This window comes from Microtus oregoni, unplaced genomic scaffold (assembly GCF_018167655.1).
Source record: "Microtus oregoni isolate MIOR12 unplaced genomic scaffold, Mior012 000037F_ref0000500, whole genome shotgun sequence".
Taxonomy (NCBI): Eukaryota; Metazoa; Chordata; class Mammalia; order Rodentia; family Cricetidae; genus Microtus; species Microtus oregoni.
The window spans coordinates 8206784-8232579 of record NW_024543096.1 but is presented as its reverse complement, the minus strand read 5'-3'; the positions used below and the strand labels follow the sequence as shown (position 1 = coordinate 8232579).

At 42.9% G+C, this 25796-nt stretch overlaps 1 protein-coding gene across 1 annotated transcript; it reads right to left on the bottom strand.

Annotated features, from left to right (window-relative positions):
• Nucleotides 1-609: 609 nt before the first annotated feature.
• Nucleotides 610-1524, bottom strand: LOC121433137 (taste receptor type 2 member 134-like). Its single transcript, XM_041631386.1, has one exon. It carries the CDS (start codon nucleotides 1501-1503, stop codon nucleotides 610-612), a length of 894 nt encoding a protein of 297 aa, XP_041487320.1. The 5' UTR covers nucleotides 1504-1524.
• Between the last annotated feature and the right edge of the window lie 24272 nt (nucleotides 1525-25796).

Here is a 25796-nt window from a genome sequence, read left to right as displayed (position 1 = left end):
TAGTCCTAAGTGATGCATAACAAAAAAGAAATGGCATTGATTGACAGGAAAAGCAAAGTAGGGAGTAACAAGGATGAAGGAGCTGGGAAGTGCCTCTTCTCTGGTGGCAAAAGAACATGGGGTAGAAGGCAAGGTCTCATGGGACAGTGGCTAGAAGCTGTACCATAGAGACTGATCTGAAACCAAAGCAGGAGTGAGGAGCTTGGCTGAGTGTCCCAGAACTACAGCGTTGAGGAATCTATTACCAGACTTTAGTTTGCTCAGAGAGTCAACTGACATTGGTCACAGTTATTCATAAATAAGGGTAGACCAATACTTTAAATTCTCAAAGAATATTGTTTAGAGACCGTGAGAGAGAGACCCATAAGCAATGAGGATGTCAGGTGAGGCCAATGTGACCCATACCAGAGAACGAATAGGAGCAGCAAGAGAAACAGAGAAATGTGGGAAAAGAAATAGCAAAGCATGGAAGAGGTGGGATTGAATAAGCAGGGAGAGCATTGAGACCCTGTAAATTCCTGCTGTGAAAGGCGCTATTCCTTAGAGAACAGTTTGTTGATACTGGTAACTGGAGAGTGGAGCCACTCTTTGTCCAGGGCCCTTCGTGTCTTACGAGCCAGCAACACAGAGGCTGGAGAACTTCATCCTGAGGGCCCTTCTCATCTTGGGGCTGCTGAGCATCAGAATGGTGGAATGCAGGGAGATGCCTGTGTAGGTGATCACTTCCCAGGCCCAGCGCCAGGAACTGTAGATAGTTATGACATGGGCGGTAGAGATCGACAGGAGCAGGACATAGGACGTATAGAAGATGAGGAAGAAGGCAAGGGACTTGAGAGCCGTGGTGTGAGCCTGCGTGCTGTGATCATGAGGTCTGGATCGGTGGTGCCTCATCTGTTGCAGATGCCAGTAGAGTGAGAACATCAGTAAGATGATGGACAGCAGGAACAGGAAGAACGGAGTGCCGCTCATCAGTATTGCATGATAGCGATGATAATACTGAAAGAACTTCCTCACTCTATAATTGGATGTGCAGTTTTCCCAGGCCATCATCTGAAAGGTAAGTGTATTTCCAGTGACCGTGGAGATGGCTGACAGGCCGCCAAGGATCAAGGATCCCAGCAGCAGCCTGGGCACTGACCGAGAAATTCTCCATTTCATCCAGAAGAAGACGGGGTGGGAAAAAGAAGAGATCTTCACACAGTAGAAGACGGCAAGCCAGGCGGTAAGCCAGCAAGTGACGGTGTTGGTGAAGTCCCAGAGGGTCCCAAAATAGTAACTTTTGCTCCCAAACATGAAGTTCAGGAAGTTGTTTAGGGTCGCAAGTCCATGCAGACAGACCCTGAAGGCAGCTAGCCAGACCACAATCATGTCACCTGCAGGGAGTGCCTGGCTCCGTACCCACTCCCTGCCCAGCACAGCGACCATGAAGCCATTTTGCAGCATGGCAGCTAGAGACTGCACACAGAAGATGACCACGAAGATGACCGTAGGTGAGAAAGTCATCCTCTCTGGGGAGGATTCGCTTAGACTGGCTCTCACGGTCAAGCCCCGGGACGCAGCCACAGAGAAAGCAGCATCTTCAGCCAAATGACTTGCCCGAAACCTCATCCTGGATTCATGCAAAAGCCCAGCCACCCGCAAGGCCGTGTTTACCAGGAGTGGGAATGTGGACAACTGCTAACCCCACTGGCTTGGAAATCACTCCCAGGTCGTGGACTATGTCCAGACGCTGCATTTGCCTGCTCTTCATCAGAGTCAGGTGCAGGGAAATGTGAGCAGGATCCAAGGATGATTCAGCACACCAACACATTGCACATGGCTACTGCTTTTCATTTTTAGTGTTATAACGAACAGTGTATATTTATCATGCATGTTAGTGGGTTTCACTGTGACATGTAGATGCATGCATATATATTGCTTTGACTACATCAATCCTCCTGACTAACTCCCGGTCGCTTTACCTTTCTCTAGTAACTCATCTACCTCTTCCAACTCAGGCTGTTTTTAACTTTTATTTTAGCTGACCTGTGTAGTGGAATTTCAATGGTATTTTAATAAATAAAGACGACCTGCTGAAGAGCTGAGACTAAGACAGTCCCACTGGTCAGCCTTCCAGACCAGGTTATGGTAACACACACCTTTAATCTCAGTAGCCATAATGACACACACCTTTAATTCTGTAGTTGCCATAGAAACTGGGCGGTACATGCTTTTAATGACAGGGGTGCACGCCTTTAATCTAAGCCCGAGAGAGGATTATAAAATGGTAGGAAACAGCTCTCAGACACGGTCTCCTCCTGAGAGTCCTGTAGGCAGAATCAGCCTTGCAGACAGGTTGAGGAAAGAGCCAGTGGATGGCTGCTTTGCTTTTCAGATTTTCAGGGTGAACCTCAATTTCTGACCCTGAGCTTTTATTAATCATGCATCATACCTGTTTGAGAGAAAATATGCTTGGCTTTCTATGCCTTGGTTATTTTACTGTACGTGATTTCTTATCTATCCCATTTCCCCACAAATGGCACCATGGCAACACTTCATTTTGTGATAAAATTCACTTTCTCTGTGTGTGTTTTTAATTATATCTCTCTGTCTGTCTGTTGTCTGTCTCTGTGTGTCCATCTATCATCTCTCTATATATCTATCTTTATATACCTATCTATATAATATTTCTCATATCTGTTTATCTATAGATGAACACTGAAGAATACTTCAAAGCTCAGATATCATAAATTATGCTGGAATAAATGGATATATAAAGATCTTTTACCTATGCTGACTTTATTTCTTTTGGATATAACCCAGGAGTGGGCTAGCTTGATCATGTGTGAGTCCTATGTTTAGTTTTTGGAGGAGTCACTACGCTGATTTTCATAGTGGCTGGGATAATTTGCATGCTTACCTGCCAGGTACACAGCTTGCTTTTAGTCCACACCCTAACTGGCTTTTCATTGCTATTTGTTTTATTTTGGTAGCCGTTGTGATTAGGGTGAGATGGACTCTCAGTGATGTTTTGGTTGACATCTAATTCTCACTCTTGGATAACTAAATACATTTTCATTTTGTTTCAGTGGCCATATTGAGCCATACAGTGCAGAGATTTCCTTACCGTTGTCTTCATTTCAATGTCCCTGAGTTAACATGTAGTATAATAAGCATAAAATTATATGTTTTTCTCCTTTTCTAATTATTATGGAGTGGCATATATTTTACTTCCATATATGTTGACAATCCCATAATTCTTAATTTCTTTCCCCCTGTGCAAACCCAGCAAGCCCCTTCATAAGGTGGGCACAACTAATCCAGGTGGGAAGGAGTCAGCAGAGTCTGTAGATCCCCTTCCTCTTTTGATGGCTTTCTGTGTTAATCTTCTCATTTTCCACTATCTTCGCAGTGCTCTCTGCAAGAAAATACTCGGCGTGGCTATCATTTTTGCTTTAAGCCCTCAGGGATATTATAGTGATTTAAATAATAAAATTGGCATTGCTATGATAGTCACACTGGCCACATGCTTAGTTTCCTTGTTTAGAATCAAGTTTCTTTCTGGTATTACCTTTTGTACACAAGTCTTATATATATATAAAGATGGAAGAGTAGCCATGTCAACTAAAGCATGTCAATTAATGTGGAATGAATATTACTATCAAACTATAAAAATAAAAATATTAACTGACTGCGATGGTGCTTGAAGCATTCCAAAGACAGTGATAAAGTAGGTTAACTGCATCAACACCACATCTAAAGGTGTATGGATTTTAAGCATAAGAAAAATTGTTCTGAAAAGCTATGGGGAAGAAATGGCCTTTTAAACAAAACCTATTAGTACAGTTGGCATCTATATAAGGAACTAAAATGACTTCATGCTCAAAAGTGAATTATAATGTTGTATTTGTAGGTGGAAGGCACAGCAGTCTTCCGAGGAGTGAAAGGTGAATGCATTTAGAATTTCAAAGCAGAGAAATATTCACTTTTTTATAGTTTACTTTTATTTCATGTGTATTCATGTTTTGCCTGCATGGATGTCTGTATGAAGGAATTTAATCTCCCGAAACTGGAGTTACAGGCCATTATGAGCTGCCATGTGGGTGCTGGGAATAGAACCTGAGTCCTCCAGAAGACCAGTCAGTGCTCTTAACCACTGAGCTACTTCTCCAGTCCCAGCAATATCTTTCTTAATCCTGAAACAAAATGTAAAAAAAAAAAAACCAACCATAAAAGAAAAAAATGTATTATAAAAGTAGTTTACTCAAAGATGCTATGACAAAAGCAAAGTACAAGACACACAGTGGCCAAACCACGCAGGTATGGCTAATAAGGATACAGGAAAAATTCATGCAGAACACTAGTGAGAATGAAACAGAGGATACAAAGAAAACCAAGCAAAAATCATAAACAATAAATTCAGGAAGGAAAGAAAAAGTTTTAAAAGCCCATTAAATATGTAGCAAGAGCTTAATCCTTTTGATGTCTCAACAAGAATGAATTATTGCCACAGAGATACCATGTTACACACAGAGAATAACACAATTTATTCTCTCTCTCTCTGTCTCTCTTTTTCTCTCTGTGATAGAGAGGAGGAGGGAGAAAGGGGGAGAGAAAGAGGAGGGTGGTTAATATAAAATATCTGGAAAGCTGTTTAGTACTGGAAAGATATAGCCTTTTGATGGCAAAGGAAATCCATACAGCTGTATTTTAAAGCAGTTTAGCAGCTAAACTGTAGATACACACAAACAGGCTAAACTATATTTTATTTTTTAAGATAAACAATTGAATGCAAAGCAAAACATGAAAGTAAGTTACAGGAATAAACATGCTGACTGAGGTTTCTGTCCCACCCGGTCTCACAGCCAGTAAGTCCCAAAGAAACACACAGAGGTCTACATTATTTATAAACTGGTTGGCCTATTAGCTCAGGCTTCTTATTAACTCTTGTAACTTATATTAGCCCATAATTTTTGTCTTTGTTAGCCACGTGGCTTGGTACCTTTTTTGGCGAGGCAGCCACATCTTGCTTGCTCTGTGTCTGGCTTCCTCTCTGTCTGGGTGATGACTGCAAACTGAATCTTTCCACTTCCCAGAATTCTCCTGTTCTCCTTACTTCGTGCCTGGTCGTTCCACCTATACTTCCTACCTGACTACTGGCCAATTAGCGTTTATTTAAAATACAAGTGACAGGGCACAGACCATTGTCCCACAGCATAGACAGTCTGTGAACTGAGAAGGGAATTGGCCTGAGGGGATTAGCTTTTTTAATTGAGTTGAATCCATGTCTCTTGTGTTTCCCTGTATGTGTTTTACAAATACTTGTATAAAATAGAAGTATCCAATCAGTAAACAAAGGTGGTAATTAATGGATAAAATATGTGTTTATATAAGAAAAAATATACAACTAAACACAGTGAGGTTCGATTGTGAAAACATTTTCATCATGATACAATCACAATGGTTTGGTAAAATGTGTGATGCATTGACTTTGAGGCCACAGGAGTCACCAGTTGCAGAAAGGTTGCCAGAGAATTTCATTTTCTTTTCCCAGCAAGAAAACAAAGCAGATGCCTAACACTGAAATAGAAATGATAACACAGCCCCGAGTTATAAACTTAGAGGGCGATAAAACATGGCTAGGGAATAGGAAGTTGAATGTTCTTGAAAAACAAGGCTTGAAAAAAGGAAGCAAAGGGGTGCCTCCCACCTTGGTAGACCTGGTAGTGTAAAACTTTAAGACAATTCTGAAGCCATTTCTGAACCCTCTCAGTACATCCCCTCCTCCCCTGGGAACCAAGGATATAATAGCTATACATACATGTACTGAGTTGTTGGGAACTTTCCATCTCCCTGAATAGGGGCAAGATAACCCTTAGGTGTTGACTCAGTTACTGATGTTTTGACTTAGTTCCTGGGAAAGGGGCAAAATGACCCTCGGAAGTTTCCCTTTACCTCATCTGATCTGGTAACCACTCTCCAGGGAATTATTGGTAAATAGCCTTTTTGAATAAGCCAATCACAATAGTTCCTTCTGTGGCTTATTGCTTTAAAAATAGCCTGTACCAGCGATTTGGGGTCTTCTGGCCTCCTGAAGGCCGGAAGACCCTGTCATGACAGAATTAATAAAATCCTCATGCTTTTACGTCAGCTGTGGTGGTAAGAAATGGTTGGGGGGGGGCGACTCCTTCTCCTCGGTGATTGGATTCTAGAGTCCAACAGTAATTAGACTTACAGATCAAATGAATGTTATTAGCAGTATATATGCTTTATTAAATAGCACTAAAAAATAAAGATAATGGGGACTGGAGACAGATGGCTTAGTGGTTAAGAGCACTGATTGCCCTCACAGAGGACCCAGACTCTACTCCTAGTAACCCCATGGTGGCTCACAGGCATTTGTAACTACAGTTCGAGGGGATCTGATGGCCTCTCCTTGCCTCTGAGGGCAACAGGCACGGTTCACAGACATCCTAGGAGATAAATTATTAATATACACAAGATTTTTAGAATGTTCTAAAAAATAATAAAGAAAGACAGTGATAAAGTCAGGAGTTTATGAGCGGTTTTCTGAGGAGAGCACAGTACAGCCTCTTCAGTCGCCAGGAGAGAGGGAGCTACAATGGGTGACCCTTTGGACCCTTTGGATCCTTTGGACCCTTCTCCTTTTGTGACTGTGTAAGAGATGGGCTCTTTGGAATGTGATTAGATCCTGAGGCTGGAGCCCTTGAGAATAAGCTGAGTAGTTGAGTTTTTTTGTTTGCCTTTCCTTTCTTCTAGGTTGCAGGTATAAGGTACCACATACGGAAAGGCGGCTTTTACCAGACACCTCGGTCTTGGATTTCTTGGCCCTCAGAACAGTACAGATTTACACTGTTTACCAATTGCCTCCCAGTTCAAATAGACCAAGATGATTCAGTCCATGCAAAGGGATGATCATTTGTGTGGCAGAGTAAAAACAAGCAGCCATTTCTCAGTCTGTGGGTATATATGTTTACTTGTTGAAATATAAAACTGTTTCTTATGGGAAGTGCTAGGATAAATCAGTGTTATGGCAAGTTTATGTGAGTACGTACACGCTTAAAAACCACATTCATAATGTCCCTCCCCGTCTTTTCATGAGGAAAGACAGAGACTGCCTCACTGTTAGGAATCTGGGTTAATATAATTTAAATTCCAGTTCAGGGTATGTGGCTACCCAAAGCTTCCCCCAGAAGGAATGCATCACCTCCTCACACTCCTTCACACGCACAAGTGAAGCTTCTGTGGTCAGTGTTTACCTCTAAGAAGCCAGTCAGCCCACGCTCTGAAGCTTTGAAGCTTCCCAAAGGAAGCGACATAAGCCACCACATCTACACTTCCATGTGATAGTCTGCCATCTTGCTGCCTGCATCTATAGCACCCGTAGTTGTCAAAATCCCAGCTGCTGGTCCCCGCACTGTGGAAGTCACCTTAGAAGCCTAGCACTGTCCCTCCAGCCAGCTGCCCTTCTAGAACGGAAGGTGGGTGAACTAGAGGAGGGGCTGGGAATGGGGCTGCCCCTTCTCAACAGTTTGGAGTTCCATTGCGTAACATGCGTTCCATCGAAACATACTTACACACGTTACTTCTTTATGCCACTGCATAAGGTATCAAATCTTTCCTCGCTGTGGTTGACTTTTGGCAGTGATGCCATCAATGTGATTAGTGTTCACCAATCATACTGTCATAATTTTCAGTATTTAATATACTGTTCAGTGACCACGCATCTTTTCAAATACACTTACTAGCCACTTGTATTTCTTCTACCAACCATTCCTGTATAGTCTATTCTTATATTTCTATTGTGTAGTTAGTCTTTTTTAATATAAATTTTGAAATAGTAACTTTTTATAGATGTTAAACGGCAATGCTCTGTCTTTTGAAAATGTTGCCAGTACTTGGATTTTTTTCCCTTTCTACTACTGAGCTTTTGTTGTAAAGTCTTTTTCAAATAGTTTAAATCTTTTGAACATTCAATTTGGGTGGTTTTCTTCTTTTCCTCTTTTTTTCTTTTGGCTTTTTAAAAATGCATTCGCCAACTCCAAGTGGTGATAAAATTGTTCTATATTTACTGTCACTATTTTTTAAATGTAGTTTTAAGGTTTATAGGGTGTTTTGGTTGTTGTTGTTGTTTTACCATCTGTGTTCTTAGTGCTCACTGAGGTCAGAACAGGGCATTCTTCTGGAATTGGAGTTCCAAACAGTTGTGGGCAGTCATGGACTGGCTATTGAGCTCAGGCTATATGGAAGAGCAGCCAGTGTTCTCAATGGTTGAGCCATCTCTCCAGCTTCAAAGGTTTATAGTTTTAATTATCTTGTAATATACTTATTTATATTTTATGTTATTAAATAAGGACAATGTCCAGATCTGTAGCTACTCAATTAAAGGTTTTTTTTTACTGAATAATAAATCCTTCCTCTACTGTTGATTTGAACATCCCTCTATAGCATGCATTAAATTTATTTCTCTTTCTCCCTTCACCCCCCATTATATCACTATACACATATATTTTTTTGCATTTTATTTTGCAAAGTAAGCTAACAGGGTTAATCTGGAGCTAACAAGGAATGGAAATCACCCAGAAACCGTGGGCAGATGGAGGGCAGAAGACAGGGAGTTGAGGAAAGAGAATGAGGTGCGTACTGACAAAGCTATATTTAAAAAAATTAGCAGAACAGTCTAAACATTCCAATATTTATTTTTTTCTTTTTCTGCCAACGCTGATTTTTATTTTAAATTCCTTTATTATTGCAGAAAGAGAGAGTCATTCCTTTGAAAGACTATGGTATGCGCGCGTTGATTACAGCACAGTTGGTACAAATAAGTTCACATTTCTGAAAGTTATAGTCGAGACCTCTGTTGTTCACTCGCTAGTAATTTCCTCATTTTGGAGACTCTGACTGGTCTTCAAACATTGGCAAAGTTGAGGACGATTATCACTTGAATTATTCCCTGTGACTTTAACTTTCCTTGCATGAGCTCTGGATTTGCATATTGCCTCTGGGTAGTGAATCTTTTGACAACTCAGTCTTTGACCCACCCCACATGAACCATCTGGGAGGGAAGTTTCAATTAGTCAATCATTAAGTAACTGCAAAGTTTGGGGAGATTGAGAGCAAAGGAACACAGGAATAGATTTACTCTGAACCTCCCCTAGACTGGCTAAACTGAAGACTCCTTCTACATAGATACATGGTGAACCTGCTGTTATAAAGATAATATCTATCTTTAGAGTTCCTTTCCTCATCCCCACCTCAGTACACATGAGTAAACTTGGGCATGCATGTATACGCGCGCGCACATACACACACACACACACACACACACACACGGATGTGCGTGCTCACACACTTGCAGGGATACAGTATCTCTAAGTTCTGCATATACCTTAAAACATTCTACTTAATAATATTGTATATATAATAAAATTATATTCAGAAATGAAGAACCATAGCTATTGTACCACAAGTTCAAGTCTTACTTTTCTATTGCTGTGATAGAACACCATGTGATATGCAGTGATGCCTCATGGGGGTTTAAATTTGTAGTTTCTTAATGATGGGGCATGTACTAACCTTTTATATGTCCATTTATCATTTGCATATCTTGTTGACTAAAGCTGTTAAAATGAGGACCTGAGTTTGGACACCAGCATCCACGTCACAAGCCTGCCATGGTTGTGGGCTCTTGTAATCACGACACAGGAGAGACAGAGATAGGCAGGTCTCTGGGGTCAGTGGCAACCAACCGAGTGCACTTTGTGCACCCAGGCAAGCTGAGGAGCCTTAATTTCAAATGAAAAACCCCGTCTCATTAGAACAAGGCGAATGGCTTCCGAGTTGTCCTAGGGCGGATCTCTAGGGTCCACGGGCAGATGCAAGCCTACATGTGCACACGTGAATGAGAGTGTTCCTTGTGTATTTTGGATAACCGTTCTTTCTCACACTTGCCTTTGACAGGTATTTTCTTGGCATTTTCAGCCTGTCTTCTCAGTCTCTTGATGGTAGCTTTCACAGAGCAGAAAGTTTTAAACTTTCATGAAGTCCACTTATTCTTTCTTTTTACTCATTAATCCTTCCTTTCACAGATCAGACATTTGATGTTGTCTCTAAAAAGTCGTCACCATACTCGGGGTCCTCAGGCTTGATCCTGTGTCACACTGAGCCTCGTTTTAAAGGCTTTTTCTGGAAGACTTGCCGCAAGCTGCTGTGCCTTCTGCCAGACAGACTGGAAAATGCCACAGAGAAAGCATTCTGCCGAAAGATTCTGGGGCAGGAGGGGGGGGATGCTCAGTGGGGGACCTCTTGGTCTCTCAGACACATGCATATTCATGAGGCTTCCGTCCCCAGTAGCTTCAGGGAGACTGCAAGCACCCGCTTTGCCCTCCTGAGCAATAATCTGAGAATTCCTGATGTACCAGTCTGCTGACGAAGATCGGTCTCTTTCCAATTTGCTTCACGTTCCCTATTCTTGCCCTATGAATATTTTTAAAGGTAAAAAAATTAAACAAACATAACAAAGAGAAAAATAAGTGAAAAACCTGTTCTTTTACCAACACCATGTTTGTTCACGTGGCTTCTAATATTCAACAAACGTCTGTCTCATCAATAGTCCCCAGTACAGCCTAACATTTCTGGGGCTGTATTCTGAAAGTTTTTCTGTCTTCATCTTAAATTTGTAAACTTCACTGCAGATTGATGTGGTGGTTTACTAATCCAAGAGCAGCAACCTTGTTCCTTAGAATTTAAAACAGAAGGGAAGTGTTTGATACTGTGTTGCTGCTATTTGCCTCGCTGTGAGGTTGGTCATTAAAGCCCGTCTGCTTCAACAAAGGGGTGTTTTCCTGCTCTTGTCAGACACGAAGCAGCCCCATCTTTGTGGCGTGATCACAGCTCCAATCTTCCCCACCAGATGAATCCACCAATTTGATAATCTGAGCCTTCTTCGCATTCACAGCATCCACAAAGCCGCAGGGGCACGCGACCCGCTCAGGCACATTTGCTCTCCAGCCTTGGTGGTGCGGTTGCCACAGCGACGAGAAGGCTGCCTTGTCTGTTTCTCGTTCAGGTGGGAAGCGAAATTCTCAAGGTGATGGGTCTTCTATACAACCGGCACTGCAACTGTTTGCTCTGATGTTCACATTTTACTCTCCTGGGGTTAGACCCAAGGAGGACTTTTCATTGGTAATAATCAGGCAGGTGGGGGATGGGTAGATAAAATTTTCTACACTGATGATTCATTGCAGATTTCAGAACAAACCGATCTGTGAGTATGACTTTTTTTTCTTGGATTTCAACATCCATTTATACCTTGACTGGAGCTTCAGGAAACGTTGCTGTCGTGTCTGCCACAAAGGGAACATACACACCAATTTAAAAGTAGCAATTAAAATGAATTCACATTAGTCCAGCACTTTGATAAAATTTAAATAGACAATTATGTTTTTCCTTGGGTTCACCTTCTTACTTAGCTTCTTTAGGTTCACCAATTGTAGACTCCGTGACCCTTATTTATGGCTAGAAACCAATTATGAGTGAGTACATCCCATGTTCATCTTTTTGGGTCTGAGTTACCTCACTCAGTATAGTGTTTTCTATTTCCATCCATTTGCATGCAAAATTCGAGAAGTCATTGTTTTTTACCGCAGCGTAGTACTCTAATGTGTAGATATTCCACACTTTCTTCATCCATTCTTCCATTGAAGGGCATCTAGGTTGGTGGGAGGAGGGGGAGGGAAATGGGAGGCTGGGAGGAGGCGGAAACTTGTTTTTTTTCCCTTTTCTCAATAAAAAAATAGACAATTATGTATACATGAATGACAAGTTATTTCACACTTATTTATCACTCATTAAACAATATCTATAAAATAGCAAGGAGTAGGTGCTATTCAGTACCATTATGTGCAGATGTGACACATGACCTCCAGGAAAGTGGCGTAGCTATGTAAGAACATGTTATCGGTTAATATATTTCCATATTTGCAGATCTCCCCATCTTACTAATGATAAAGCCGTCTCTCAATCACTCCCTACCTCAGTTTTGAAGAGAATGTAAGTCTTTTTGATAGAATGCCTAATTAACAGCAAAATACGGGTTTATTTTTAGGTTAGGAAGCAGCAAGTAAAACATCATTATAGCATTTGCCTTTAATTTTGATAAAAGAATATGCTGTTAATATGTGCCACATAAGAACCACAACCGTTTCTTAGCAGCCTATATCCTGTCTCCCAAAGGGGAGGGGCTATTTCTGGAGCACTTGCAGTCTCTTTGCCTCTGTGGACATCACCCTATCTAATAGAACACACTAAGAGTTACTAATCATCTTATGCATGTGACCAAGAAGATGGTGCAACCATGCAATCACTAAATAGCAGGGCCATAGTGGAAAATTTGGTTTCTGTAACTCAGGTTTTTATAATTCAATGTTCTTTACATTAGCTTGAAGAAACAAATCGGCCAAGGGAAGAGTTCAGATCTACAGACAAAGTGTTGCATAAATTTTCTTTTAAAGAGAAGTAGAAGTAATTATTAGATTGCCAAGAATTTTGATGTAATTATTATTGAATATGATCTGCATTATGTCAGATGCTACTTTGTTCCTGTGTTGATTGTTAGTCTTGGTTGCCAGCTTGACCGGAACTGCGATCAGCTGAAAGGCAAGCCTTGGCCCTCCTGTGAGGAATTCTTGACTAAATTATTGGACGTGGGAAAACTTGTTCTAAATGTAGGCAATGCCTTTCAGCAGCACCCCAGATAAAAGGGAGACAGAAGGAAGGAACTGTATTCTTTGTCTGCCTGCCTTCTCTTGCTGGAGAGTTCACCCACCCTGTTGCTACCACTGTTGCGGTCTTTTCTGATAGCAGAACCAGCCTCTTCTGATTTGCCACGTAGACTGAAGTCCAGAACCTCTCCATGAATCCTTCATTGCCGGGTTGGACTGTTGAGTGTTGAGATATTCAGCGTTCTGGGCCGAGCATTTCCTGTATCCTTGACCTCTGTGGTTTAATAGCCATTGTTGAACTCCCAGACTCTACTGGGTAACACAGTCTGAAAAATTGCCTTTGCTACATATTAATTTTATTGATTCTGTTTCTCTAGGGAACCCTGACTAAATACATTTGCCAACCATTCCTTTGGCCTAAGAATCCTTACTTTTGGAAGGGGATCATCTTTGTGGACTCTGGGAGCTGGATTTCACCTGAGTTTCAGGGATGGATCGTGGAGCTCCGGCAAAACTTTCATCCCTTTGATCACAATGATTAATTCAACAATTGTGCATGGGAATTGTGTAATTTATGATTGTCAGCACTTTGATATGGGGAGTGTGAACTGAAGTTTCTGGAAGAGAAAAATGAGAGGGGGGAGGGACAGAAGAAGGCAGAGGGTGTGGGGTGAAGGGGAGTGAAGAGGAAAGGAGAGGAGAGGAGTGGAGAGGAGAGGAGAGGAGTGGGGGGCAGAGAGAGAGCAGCTATACTCATGAAAAAGATTCTACAAGGTCCTGTTCTTAGACTTTGAGATCCAGAGCAGAGCTAAATTATTGTCTGTGATTTCAGTTCCCCTGAAAGCTTCCCACTGCCCACACCTCCATGTATGACCTAACATCCTGTGTGACTGAATCCTTAGATCAGCTTTCACTGATCAAATGCTAAGAGTGTCATTAGAAGACATGTGAAATCTACTGCAGAGATTTCTCCCACTTTGTCGAAACCCACTTGCATGCTATCCCTGCCGATATATTTTGTAAGCACATTGGGTTATGTCTGTCTTTGTTCTGTAAGGAGTAAAGGCTCATGCAAACACTTCTACAACAATGCCATGTATTTGAGGAGAACTGCTTCCGTGTTCTTGGGCCATGATCACCGCATTTGGCGCCATAGAGAATTCTCTATTATTTCCATTAAGGTGAGGATTGTGCTTTTACACTGATATACACTTAAAGCTACCCGAGTTCATTTGGATGGTACAGGGTAATCTTTCTTTTAATATATGCGATACATGATTATTAAGCTTTATTTTGAATGGTGAGTGTGAAATGAGGTTTCCAGAAAAGAAAAATGAGAGGGACACACACACACATACACACACACACACACACACACACACACACAGAGAGAGAGAGAGAGAGAGAGAGAGAGAGAAGGATAGAGAAGGATAGAGAGAGGGAAGGAGAGCGAAATTTCAGACTTGTCTGTGGTACTTATTTTGATTACTAGTCTTCATGAAGAAGAGGAATGCACCATGAAAGCAGAGTTATAGTGTGTCTTCCGGGCTTCTTTTTTGCCATCACCACCACTCTGGCCATAGAGACAGAAGGGCTTGCTCATCGTCCCGAACACAGGAATGGAGATTGTGTGATAAGGAGCACACAATTTAGTTTTGGTGTGTGTAAGGCTAACGATGCATGATAATTGTCGGTGTGTCATTTCCCAGTATAATAACTAAAATGGTCTGGATCTAAGGGTGGTCCCGCTACAGCTGTTCTTGCTCTCCAAAGCCTGCGCAGTGAAAACCTGATATAATACAGACACCAAGTCAGGCAAGGGCAGAGGGGATGCTCCTGATGTGAGGTCACACAATCTCGGCTTAGGGTTGAGACTGTTTCTCTTTAAGCTAGTTAATACATTTGCTTGGTTGTTCAGACCAACTGACTTGGGTTTTCTGCTACTGAGGCACACTGATTCCTTTATGTATCGCCCTGTGAGTATATTTCTCTTAAAAAATAAAAAGACTAAAGAATTATCCCCGAGAACAACCTGATGATTGGCTAGATCAGTGTTGGCAAAGAAGGGAAGTCACTCAATAGACAAATTTAGCACACAGTAGGTGGATGCTCGACAGGAGCTATGCGGGGACAACGTATTAGTAGCAAGACAGATTATTTCTAAAAGGAGGCATGAAGAGTGTATACTTTTCAAAACAATGCTGTTAAATCCTTAGCCAGCCGACAAATGCTAATTAAAACTGACATTAGAATTCATCTCACTCCATCAGAATGACAGTTATCAACAAAATAAATGACAGCTGATGGTAGTGAGGATGTGGGGAAAGAGGAACCTTAAGCTCTGCTGGTGGCAATTGGAATTTGTACAGCCTCTGTGGCTATCAGTATGGAGGTTCCCAAAAATCTAAAAGTATATCAGCTGTCCACTCTTGGGTGTAGTCAAAAGGACTCTGAGTCAGCATACCATGGAGGCTCTTGCATGTCTATGTTTATTGCTGCACAAGTCACAGGAGCCAGGAAGCAGAGTCGGCCTAGGTCTCCATCCACAGATGAATGGGTAAAGAAAATGCACACGAGAGTTTCATGCGTCCGTAAAGAACAATGAAATCGAGACTTCTCAGGGGGCTGGAAACCATTGTGTTAAGCAAAGTAAGTCAGACTCAGGAAGAGAAATAACTCAAGTTTCCCCTCATGCGTGGAAGTGTGTGTGTGTGTGTGTGTGTGTGTGTGTGAGAGAGAGAGAGAGAGAGAGAGAGAGAGAGAGATGAAACTAGAAAAAGGATTGTGAAAGGGGAGAAATATCTTAAGGGGATAGGAAGAAACTATTACTGACTCAGTTTGGAAGCTAAAGGCCTGTTTGTGAGAAGAGAATGAAGCCACTGGAATGGGCAGGAGTATGGAGAAGGTTGGTGAATTAAATGAAGTACATAGACACATATGTATGAATATGTATGAAAATGTCATAATTAGATGCACTGTTTGGTATGCTGTGTTGGTTTGAAAGAAAATGGCCCCCAAAGGAAGTGGCACTTTTAGGAGGTGTGGCCTTGTTGGAGGAAGTGTGTCACTGCGGGGGTGGGCTTTGAGTTCTTCCTATGCTCAAGCTACTTCCAGCGTCACAGCTGACTTCTTGTTGCCTACAAGATGTGGGACTCTGAGTTCCTTCTCCAGCACCACATCTGCCTGCACACCGCCCTGCTCTGCACCATGATGATAATGGACTGAACCTCTGCAACTGTAATCTGCCACCTTGATTAAATGTTTTCCTTTATAAGAGTTGCCGTGGCCATGCTGTCTCTTGGCTGCAATAGAAATCCTAACTAAGGCATAGGCTAAGTTTAAAAAATTGATTTGAAAAACAATATTTGTTTTAAAACATGGACAAAGCTGTAAAGGCTGGGGAGAAGGAGTGTGGGGTCATGGAGTGATGGCTAGTCTGGTAGAAACTGGCAGAAACTGGTCCTTAGAAACTTCCATGGAGGCGCTAAAGGTTTATTGTAATGTAAGCTGACCAGTCATTGCCTTTTTCCTCCATTATAAAAAATTGAAAATTAAAATATCTATAAGAGATAAATCCCAATAAATACATTTATCCCCTTCCTAAATGACAAATCTCCCTTGTAACAGAAAGAGAACACAAGCCCCTACCCTTAGCAGGTGTTGCTGTCTTCTGCCGCTGGCCCAGAAGAGAGCCTTCAGTGACTGATTTGAGTCTGAATTGAGCCTCATCATGATCAATTCTCTCGTTCCAGGAAAAGCTGTTACTGAGGTCAGAACACGTTCATTCTCTGAAACTGTCACCGGTTTATGAGAATAATTTTCTGTCTACCCCCAGAAAGCCGCTGACCTTACTGGGAGAGGGAGGAGAGCCAGAGAAGGACCGAAAGAAGAACACATCCGTTAAATGGCACCCACACAAACTCAGAATGTGAGAACTTCAGGCAGCCCGTCTTAAAGCTTGTGTTTCAGGTTCAGTCTTATGTACTTTAAATTCTGTGAACAGAGAGTATTCCTGCCTGAGTAAATGCACAATACAGCATGCTGCACAGTAAGGAGCCCTCCCACGGCCCCCTCACCAACATCCCTTTGTCAGTCAGTGAGAAGCCATGAAGTGAGATGTGAGGTAAAATGCCGTGAGCCTTGCGGTAAAATATAAACTAGCAGAAATGGGTTAATTTATAGTTAGAGCTAGCCAGTAATAAGCCGAAGACATTGACCAAGCCATTATAACTGATAATAAGCTTCCGATTAATTATTTCATAAGTGGATGCAGGAACTAGGGAGCAGGGACCCAGTGGGTGGAGAGAAAGTGGTACCGTGGGACTTGGGGAGATGGGGAAGATGGGGGAGATGGAGACTTCTGTCTACAGAAGTCCAATAAAGCAGAAAGCTAGGTGGCTTGGGTTTTTTTTGTCTAGCCGTTCTTGCTCCTCCAGGGCCTCTGTTGGGCTGAGGATAGTGAGTGGCAGTTTCTGGGGGTGTTGATGTCATTCCCTCCTGGCAGAGAGGAGAAGGAAGATTCATCAAGTGTGCCAGCCTTGCTCTTAGGAAGACAGAGAGGCAGAGCCTTTCCTGTTTGCCTTCAGTTGCTCCTTCTCAGCATAGACCTTAGGCTGGGTGGTGGTGCGCCTTGGCAGGCACACTCTACCACCTATTCCGCCTACTTTATTCCATTCTGTCTCTGTTCTGTTGGTCACGTGCCTCTTTAAAATGCTCCCTTTGCTAGGCACGGTGGCACACACCAACCGGTCCCCATGCTCTGGAGACTGACACAGGATCATTGAGTTCAAGGCCAGCCTGAGACATAAAGTAAAACTGTCTCAAAACAAACAACCAAAAAAGGAAAAAAAAAAGCAACAAAATATCTCTTTTGTTCTATAATTCTATGTCAATTGTTATTGTGGCTGCTGTTTTCTCCATGAATTCATTAGGTAATTACTTCAGCTGATTGTTTTTGATTTTTTTTTCTCTCTCCCTAAACTTCAATGGGCAATTTAAAAACACAGGCAAGAGTTTTTCCCCCTCTGGATTGATTTTGTGGTTAAAGGTAAAGAAGAAAATCGAACCAACAACAAACAAACCCCCTTTAGAAACTGCACTTTGTAAGATCTGAATCAACATTTTAAATGAACGTACTCTTATCGTCAATATCTTTCCAGAAGGCCTGTGTGCCCACCTCCCCACCAGCTGACCTCTGGACGTCCCTGCTGGCTCGTTTTAAGTCAACGTGCCACAACTGGGAGGAGTTTTGGAAGAGAGAACCTCAATTGAGAAAAAGTCCCCACCTGATGGTTTTCTGGGCAAGCCTGTGGCACATTGTTATGATTGAGGTGCCGCCTCTGGGTTGGTGGTCCTGGGAGCTATTAGAAAGCGGGTTCCGGAAGACATGACGATCGAGCCAGTAAGCTGCATTCTTCTGTGACCTCTGCTTCGGTTGGTTCTTGCTTCCAGTTTCCCTCCCTGCTTGAGTTCCTCCCTTGACTTCTGGCAGTGATGGACAGTGATGGACCTGGAAGCCAAAGTGAAATTAACCCTTTCTTTCCCGACTTGCCCTTGGTCATGGCGTCTTACCACAACAGAAGCAAGCAAATGAAAACACCATTCTTCGTACTGAGGACAGTGATGTGTGTAGAGGAGTCTCTGGCATATCCTTTCCTGGTCCGGTGGTGAGCGGCAGGGCCGGCTGGTGCCAGGAGCCGCACTGTGGAATGCGTGCTACCGGCAAGTCACCCGATTTCATGTACTTCTGCATTAGAGTGCAGCTCATGCCATCAGCAGCCTTAACAGACATGGGAAGTCGATGGGGCATGCATACTACTTTCTTTTCTGCTGTGCCATTTATCTCGCCCATTGATTCATCGCCATCTCTCGCCTCTTTTGCTGCCTATGTTTTTCATTGTACTAGGACGCAAACCGCTGTCTTCCGTGGATCTCTGAACAAGCCCTCTCCCCTCCAGCTGCCTTCTAGATTTCTGAGAGCAACAGTCTCTGAAATGGCGAAAGCCTATGCTTACATCGGGCCTGGTTTTGGTTTGGTTTATTAAATTACAGGTAGAGCTAAGTGGATATGACCAATATCCCCTTAAAAATAATAAGAGACCGTGTAGTTGGCTTTGGATGGTTCTAAATCACTCTTGTGTCAGGAAGGAAGAGGTTTCATTCTGTATTTGTACAAATCTCATGTTATAGAAGCGTCACAAAGGTCTTGGTTCCCGAACGTGTAGAGACTGCCTGTGCTCATCATCCTGCAGGCTGTGACTCCCTGCTTATGAATTCAAATGCTTTTTTTTTACAGAAGTGAGAGGAAAACAACCAAGACGATGGGCCCGACACATAGTGGCTACTTGATATCAATAACCTGTGAAAAATAGTTTTCTCCTGACAGCAGGGTCTTGAAGGAAAGAATAAACGACAGAGCGAAATCAAAAGGACAATAGAAAATATTCAGTAGCGAAGAGACAGGAAACCATGACAGACCAGCCCGCAATGCTCAAACTGCGGTTAAACTGATATCGCCTGCCCCGGGATTCGAGGCTGATTGCTCTCTCCCCAAGGGGATATTCTAAACAAGAATTTACTATCAAAATATTTTTTTTTATTTGTCTGAAAACTAATTTACCAAGCGTGGAGATCAGAGGTATGGAGCAGATGAGGAAAACAACGTGGTGGCCTGCCTTTAAGGAATCAGCTGCAGAGAGCCACAGCGAGTGGATTGGAAATGTCACCTGAGCCCCGAAGCTCCATAAATATCAGGCAAGAAGACAGCACCAATCTCGCAGCCCACAGCCCACAAAGCCACTCTCTTGCTGCGGGTATTAAACATTAATGATGATTTCTATAGTAAGGGGCCAGAAAGGCCCATCTCCGCAGAGCTATCCAATCCCGGGGCTGCGTCGGGCTTGCTGCAACAGCACGTTTGCAATTATTTTTTTTTGTACCGTCCTTTTATCTCTGTGAGAATCGGCAGCCTCCAGGTAATGAAGTGCTTCCTTTATCCACACTGTAGCACTGAAATATTGATCTGATTATTGGAACAAAGGATTGCTGCAACAATAGGAACCACATCCTGGGGTGAACTTGAACTTCAAAAGGAAAAAAAAAAAAAGGAAGCGTAATGAGTAAAGTAAAGCCGGGACATTTTGCAATAGATTTTTGCAAATCAGAGAAAAACGCTAAGAAGCCTTGCGGCCTATTTGCAGAATGGGAGGCTGTGCAGTGCTAAACGTGGATCCAAAGGCTAAGCAACATTTGCCTTTCCATGTCATCTTAATTATATTTAATTTTATTATTTTTATTACTGAGAATGTGCACGAAAGGGCCTATGTGGGGAGGTCAGGACATGGTTTAAAATGTCTTTATTTCTTTCACACATTTGAATGTGTTTGGGTGGGGTGGAAGCTTCACCCCAATACCCCAAACCCACTCCCCTGGAGCTGCCTCAGTCCAAACTCCACCCCTGAGAAAGGCTGCCAAACGATGACCCCTCCCCAGAGATGCTCAAGACCACTCCCACAGGGTATTTAAACTGACCCCTTAGAGAACAAACATGTGGTTTGCCTGTCTTCTTTCCTGTCTCCTCTGGGGGTGGGGGGGGGGAACAGCTGGAACGCCACCGTATAGATAGCATGCTATCTATTAAAACAAAGTTTTTTTTTCTAATTCAGTATGATTTGAATTGTTGCTTCAGTGGAAAAGCTTATTGGGGTGCAGAAACTTTTCAGAATGCTTCCAAATTCCTTTCTGCCTTGTTGATTTTCAGGAGGTTATGAAGGATAATGTGGATTTGGTCAGGTAATTTTCTTAGGATCCAGGCTCCTCTACATGGAGTTTATTTCCCTGTTTTAGGCTTTATGCTGTTGTGATTAAAAACACCACGACCACACAAAACTTTGGAAGGAAAGGGTTTGTTTCATCTGGTAGATTGTAGGACAGCATCCAGAGAACTCAAGGCAGGAACTCTGGACAGAAGGAAGAAGCAGAACAGGAGCAGGGAGGGGTGCTCTTTACTGAACTGCTACACAAGACTGGCTCAGTGCTTTCTCCAGTACTTCAGGACCACCCACAATGGTCTGGGCCCTCCTACCTCAATCACTAGTTAAGAAAATTCTCCACAGACCAAAGGAAGCCGCATGGGTGTATTTTCTCAAGATTTCCTCTTCTCAGCTATGTCTAGGTCTGCATCAAGCTGACAAATATACCCAGCACATACCCAGTAGGTATAAGGCATAGAAATGCCAAGATAAAAATGGCTTTCAATTTCTACCTGCTTAGCTTCAAGGAGTCCTGTGTTTTGCTCAGGTAGGAACGCCATGCTTCTTGCAATCAGTACAGGTGGCAACAAGAGTGTCAAAACGAGCTTCTAGCGTTACTAATTGGAACCTGGAGATGGCACTCGAGACTACCCCACCCCAGTAAAACAGAGTCACGGGTGCTGAGCTGGCATTTTGTTTCAATTGCTAGAGCTGTTAACTGGGTGCCTTGGAACTGAACTTAGTGTGGGCTAGAGGATCCAGAGAGACGAGGAGTCCCGCTTGCTCTGTTATCTTCCACCGATTCAGCTGCAGAGGAACGTGACCCCCTCTTTCTATGTCATCTGTCTGCCCAGTGAACCCTCCTTCAGGAGCTCCACTGTGTGCATGCGTGAGTGCGTCTGCTTTAATGTCCTTTTGTAGCTGCCGGAGTCTCGCCAGCCCTCGTGCTTCTCCACGGCAGCGATCCTTACCTCTGAAGGCTTTCCCGCACTTATTCTGCTTCTCTGACTATCAGCATGGGAGAGGAAGCCTGCCTTAGAGTACTGGGGAAGAGAGTTCCCTTCAAAGATCAACTCTGTATCCACCGCGCCTGTGTGACTGGACATAAAGGAACATGATGAGGGTGATGGCTAAAGCTTTTTGTCAACCTGATGCAAGCCAGAGTCATCAGGGAGGAGGAACTTCAGTTGGCAGTCACTGCCATCAAAGTGGCTTGTGGGCATGCCTGTGGTGCATTTTCTCAATTAATGATTGAACTGTGTGTGTGTCGGGGGTGGCTATTATATTTTTGGTAGAGCTGCCCTTGGGCAGGTGGGCCTAGGTATATAAAAAAGCAAGCTGGGTAAGCCAGTAAGCAACACCCCTCCATGGCCGCGGCTTCACTTCAGTTTCTGCCTCCAGTTCCTGCCTTGAGTTTCTGTAGTGACTGTGGCCATTCTTTTTTTTTTGTTTTGTTTTGTTTTGTTTTTCGAGACAGGGTTTCGCTGTAGCTTTGGTACCTGTCCCGGAACTAGCTCTTGTAGACCAGGCTGGCCTCGAACTCCCAGAGATCCACCTGCCTCTGCCTCCTGAGTGCTGGGATTCTTGAGGGTACCCAAGTACAATGGCAGTAACTTGCAATGCCTGGGGTGGTGGTTTATGGGATTCCACTAGCCAGCAACTCTAAGAGAAATAGCCTGTATCTGGCACTGGTCTTTTTTATGTGATAGTCTAGATTATTTAGGCATGGGCATTGCCCCCTTGTTATAGGGTAATTCCATTGAACTTTTTATGTATGCATATTTGTATATTTTAGGAAGCTTCTACAGTAGCAGAACACATTTGAACATGGTGTAATCTTATTTACTATTGCTTTTCTTCCCTCCAGTCTTGGGATTAAGTCCCCACAAAGTGTATAGACTAATATAGAATCCCAGGTAACTGGAAATTTCTCTCTCACCTGCCAGTTCCCAAATAATCATTCTGAGGCTTAATATTAATTACAACCTGTTTGGCCAATGGCTCAGACTTATTACTGTTTAGCTATACATATAAATGAACCCAATTCTAACAATCTGTATATTGTCAAACGCCCTGTGACTTACTGGTAAGGCTCTCATCTTACTGGCTGCTTGCATCTCTTGACTCCTTCTTCTTTTACCCTGGATCCTTGCTTGGATTTCCTGCCTGGCTCTAGTCTGCCTGGCTCTTGACCAAATCAGCTTCTTTGTTAACCAATGACAGTAAAGCATAATCACAGCATACAGAAGGGTATCCCACATCAATCCCATATGGTTTTTTTCCCCTGTAGTTTTATAGTTTCAGGTATTATACTTTTGACTTTAATTATTTTGAGTTGATTTTTATGTGTGATATAAGATAAAGGTTGATTTCATCCTCCAACAGCTGACATCCAGTGTTCCCAGCACTAGTCAAGAGGTGAGCAAAGGCTTTGTATTCTTGGCACCTTTGTCAAGTTTTCAACTGACTGTATGTGTGCAGGTTCATGTCTAGGTTCATAATTCGCCAGGACCAAACGCTTTAACTACAAGTTTGCATTATACCTCGAAATCAGGTTGAATGAGGTCTCAAGACTTGCTCCTTTCTATTTAATTTTTTTTTTCGAGGCAGGGTTTCTATGTGGTTTTGGAGCCTGTCCTGGAACTAGCTCTTGTAGACCAGGCTGGTCTCGAACTCACAGAGATCCGCCTGCCTCTGCCTCCCAAGTGCTGGGATTAAAGACGTGCGCCACCACCGCCCGGCTCTATTTAATTTTTTGACTCTTTAAGTTTGTGTACGTTTTGGTGTGCATTATTTAATGTTTTTGTCTTCTATAAATGAAAAGTGACTCTGGAATAAGGCTCACTTTGATATTGTAGATCGCGTTGAGTAATGTGTTTTGAGTAAGCTGATCTTGGACTGTTGAATTCCAGCCCTTAAAATTAATAGGGGATATCTGGGATTGTCCTGAAAGAATGTTAACCAGATCTGTAAAACTGATCATTTGAACCCATTCATGATCGGCCATGTGGGATTTGGTTTCCTTAGTGAACTTTCCTAGGAACAAAACTAACTGAAAACAAAAGCAGCCAGAATGTGGAAGAAATGATCACAGTATCATTCCCGAACACCATCAGCAGTCAAGTCAGGGAGAAACTAAACTGGATACGGGAAATACCTCTATAATGATAGGGCAAAGAATCCCACCTTTTTATGTCTTCGGTGTTAGTATTCAAGACACAAAGGTTCACACATTCATTAAGCAATATTCATTATGTACTGACTATGGGTCGGGCTATGTTCTGTGCACTTAGAACTCTATGGAGAATCTTGCAGAGTTTAGAGCAAGAAGGGTACATTAGAAACAAATACACATGCTATAATGTTAATGAATATAATGAAGAAAGAAAAGCGGGGAAATAACAGAGGCTCCAGACAGCTGAAGGTGTCCGGGAGTTACCACCTGATTAAAATGGCACAGGGGCAGCAGCTTCCTGGGTGATGCCATGCTGTTGTTAGCAGCTGGCCACAGCGTTTAGAATGACCAAATCAAGACGCTTCTTCTTGGTTAAGGTCATGAACCAGTTGATGCAACCTGGAATTTGGCGGTTTGGGGAGAGGGTAAATGTGAGCAGAGTCATGAGAGCCAATCCTTCAGGAGTTGGGCTCACCCTGCCAAGTAGCTGTGTGACGGAAGTCACCTTGTTCGACCTCTCCGAACTCATCACCTCCCCTGCCAAATGCAGGTTAGAGTGAAGCTAAGCTTTGTTCTATCTTTAGATTGAACTGAGCTCAGGGCTGTGTTTTCCTTTTTAATTTTATTCCCTGAGGAAGACTTGCAAGGAACTCTTATTATCTATGAGCAATGAGCAGACCAAGAGGTGGGAAAAAAATATCTGTCCCAAGGTGACCCAACAGTGTGGGCTTTGTAGCAAACAGGTCAAGTTAGAGATTTTCCTCAGGCAGAGCAGGCCGTGCCCATGCTCCCTTTACACTGATGCTTAGCCCCACGGTTGGAGCAGGGAAAACAGTATTTCTGCATCTTTCTCTGAAGGGATGGCTTTAGGTGAGATTGCTCAGATTTGCCCAATATGCTTACTTTCTAGCTTTTACGTAAGTCTCTCCTCCGAAGTCCACCTCCGGGGTACCCCAGCTACGCTGTAACTGAGGCATGCCTCTCTGTTGAGTGTTGGCAGAATGGGGACTGTGCATGCCATGGATTTTTCTGCCTGTAATTTCTAGCTGGTGCCAAGTGATATTTCCTGCTGTTTTTGGAAATCGTTAATTTTTTCTTTCTTGTTGGTAGAATAATAGCTACCAACAGAGGAAATGAATATTGAACTCAGGTGTACACACCACTACCACTCCTATGACATCCAGAACCTAAATCCTACACCGTTCATGGATTAAGTGAGATAGAACACAGGGTCCTTAGCTTTGTGCTCAGCTGACATTTCCTGTAATTTATAAGTAATTATCGGTTACTTCAGAGTTTATTTCTACTTCATCGTGTAATTATCAGGCTGATTTTTTTTTCTAGAAGTTATTTTATTTGAACTAAATGTCACTGGAATTCTGTGGAAACATTTCCTTCTACTGTTTTTGCTACTTTTGGGGCTGAGGGAAGAAGAAAGAAGTGACGTGAGCTGCCCGGGACCTCGTGCAGAGATACTGGGAAACAGGGGTGACAGTACCAATAAACTTATTTCTCGTCTTGGTTTTGATCACGCTGCTATGAATTTTGTCCCAGTGTGTGTTGTTATATCTTGTTCTGTTTCTGTTATTATGACAACATGACTGAGCAGTGGTAACCTTATAATATAAATATAGTTATTTAGCTCACAGTTCTGGAGGCCAAAGGCCATGGTGCCAGCACTGGCTGGGCTCTGGTTCAGGAGGGTAACTATGCTCTGCAAGGCAGGTGGGCAGAGTAGCTCAGGGCAATTATCACAGGAACCCTGACAACCTGGAGGTTCTAAGTACCTTTGCAAACAAACAGGTGATAGGCCATTTGTGGTGTTTGTGGTCAGGCCCTCCATGGCAATTCATCTTCCTCAGAGCTAACTAGGAATCTCACAGGAGCTACGTTGGTCCTTCCCTTGTGTGTCACCCACATGTGGTGTGGGAGAATTGTCTGTATTCTGTCAATCATGTTTTAAATAAACGCTGATTGGCCAGTAGCCAGACAGGAAGTAGAGGCTGGGAAATGAGAACAGGAGTATTCTGGGAAGAAGGATGCTCCCTCCCCAGTCCTGCTCAGACCACCAAAGAAGCAGGCTGTGATCTGCCCCGCTGAAAAAGGTACTGAGCCACATGGCTAACATAGATAAGAACAATGGGTTAA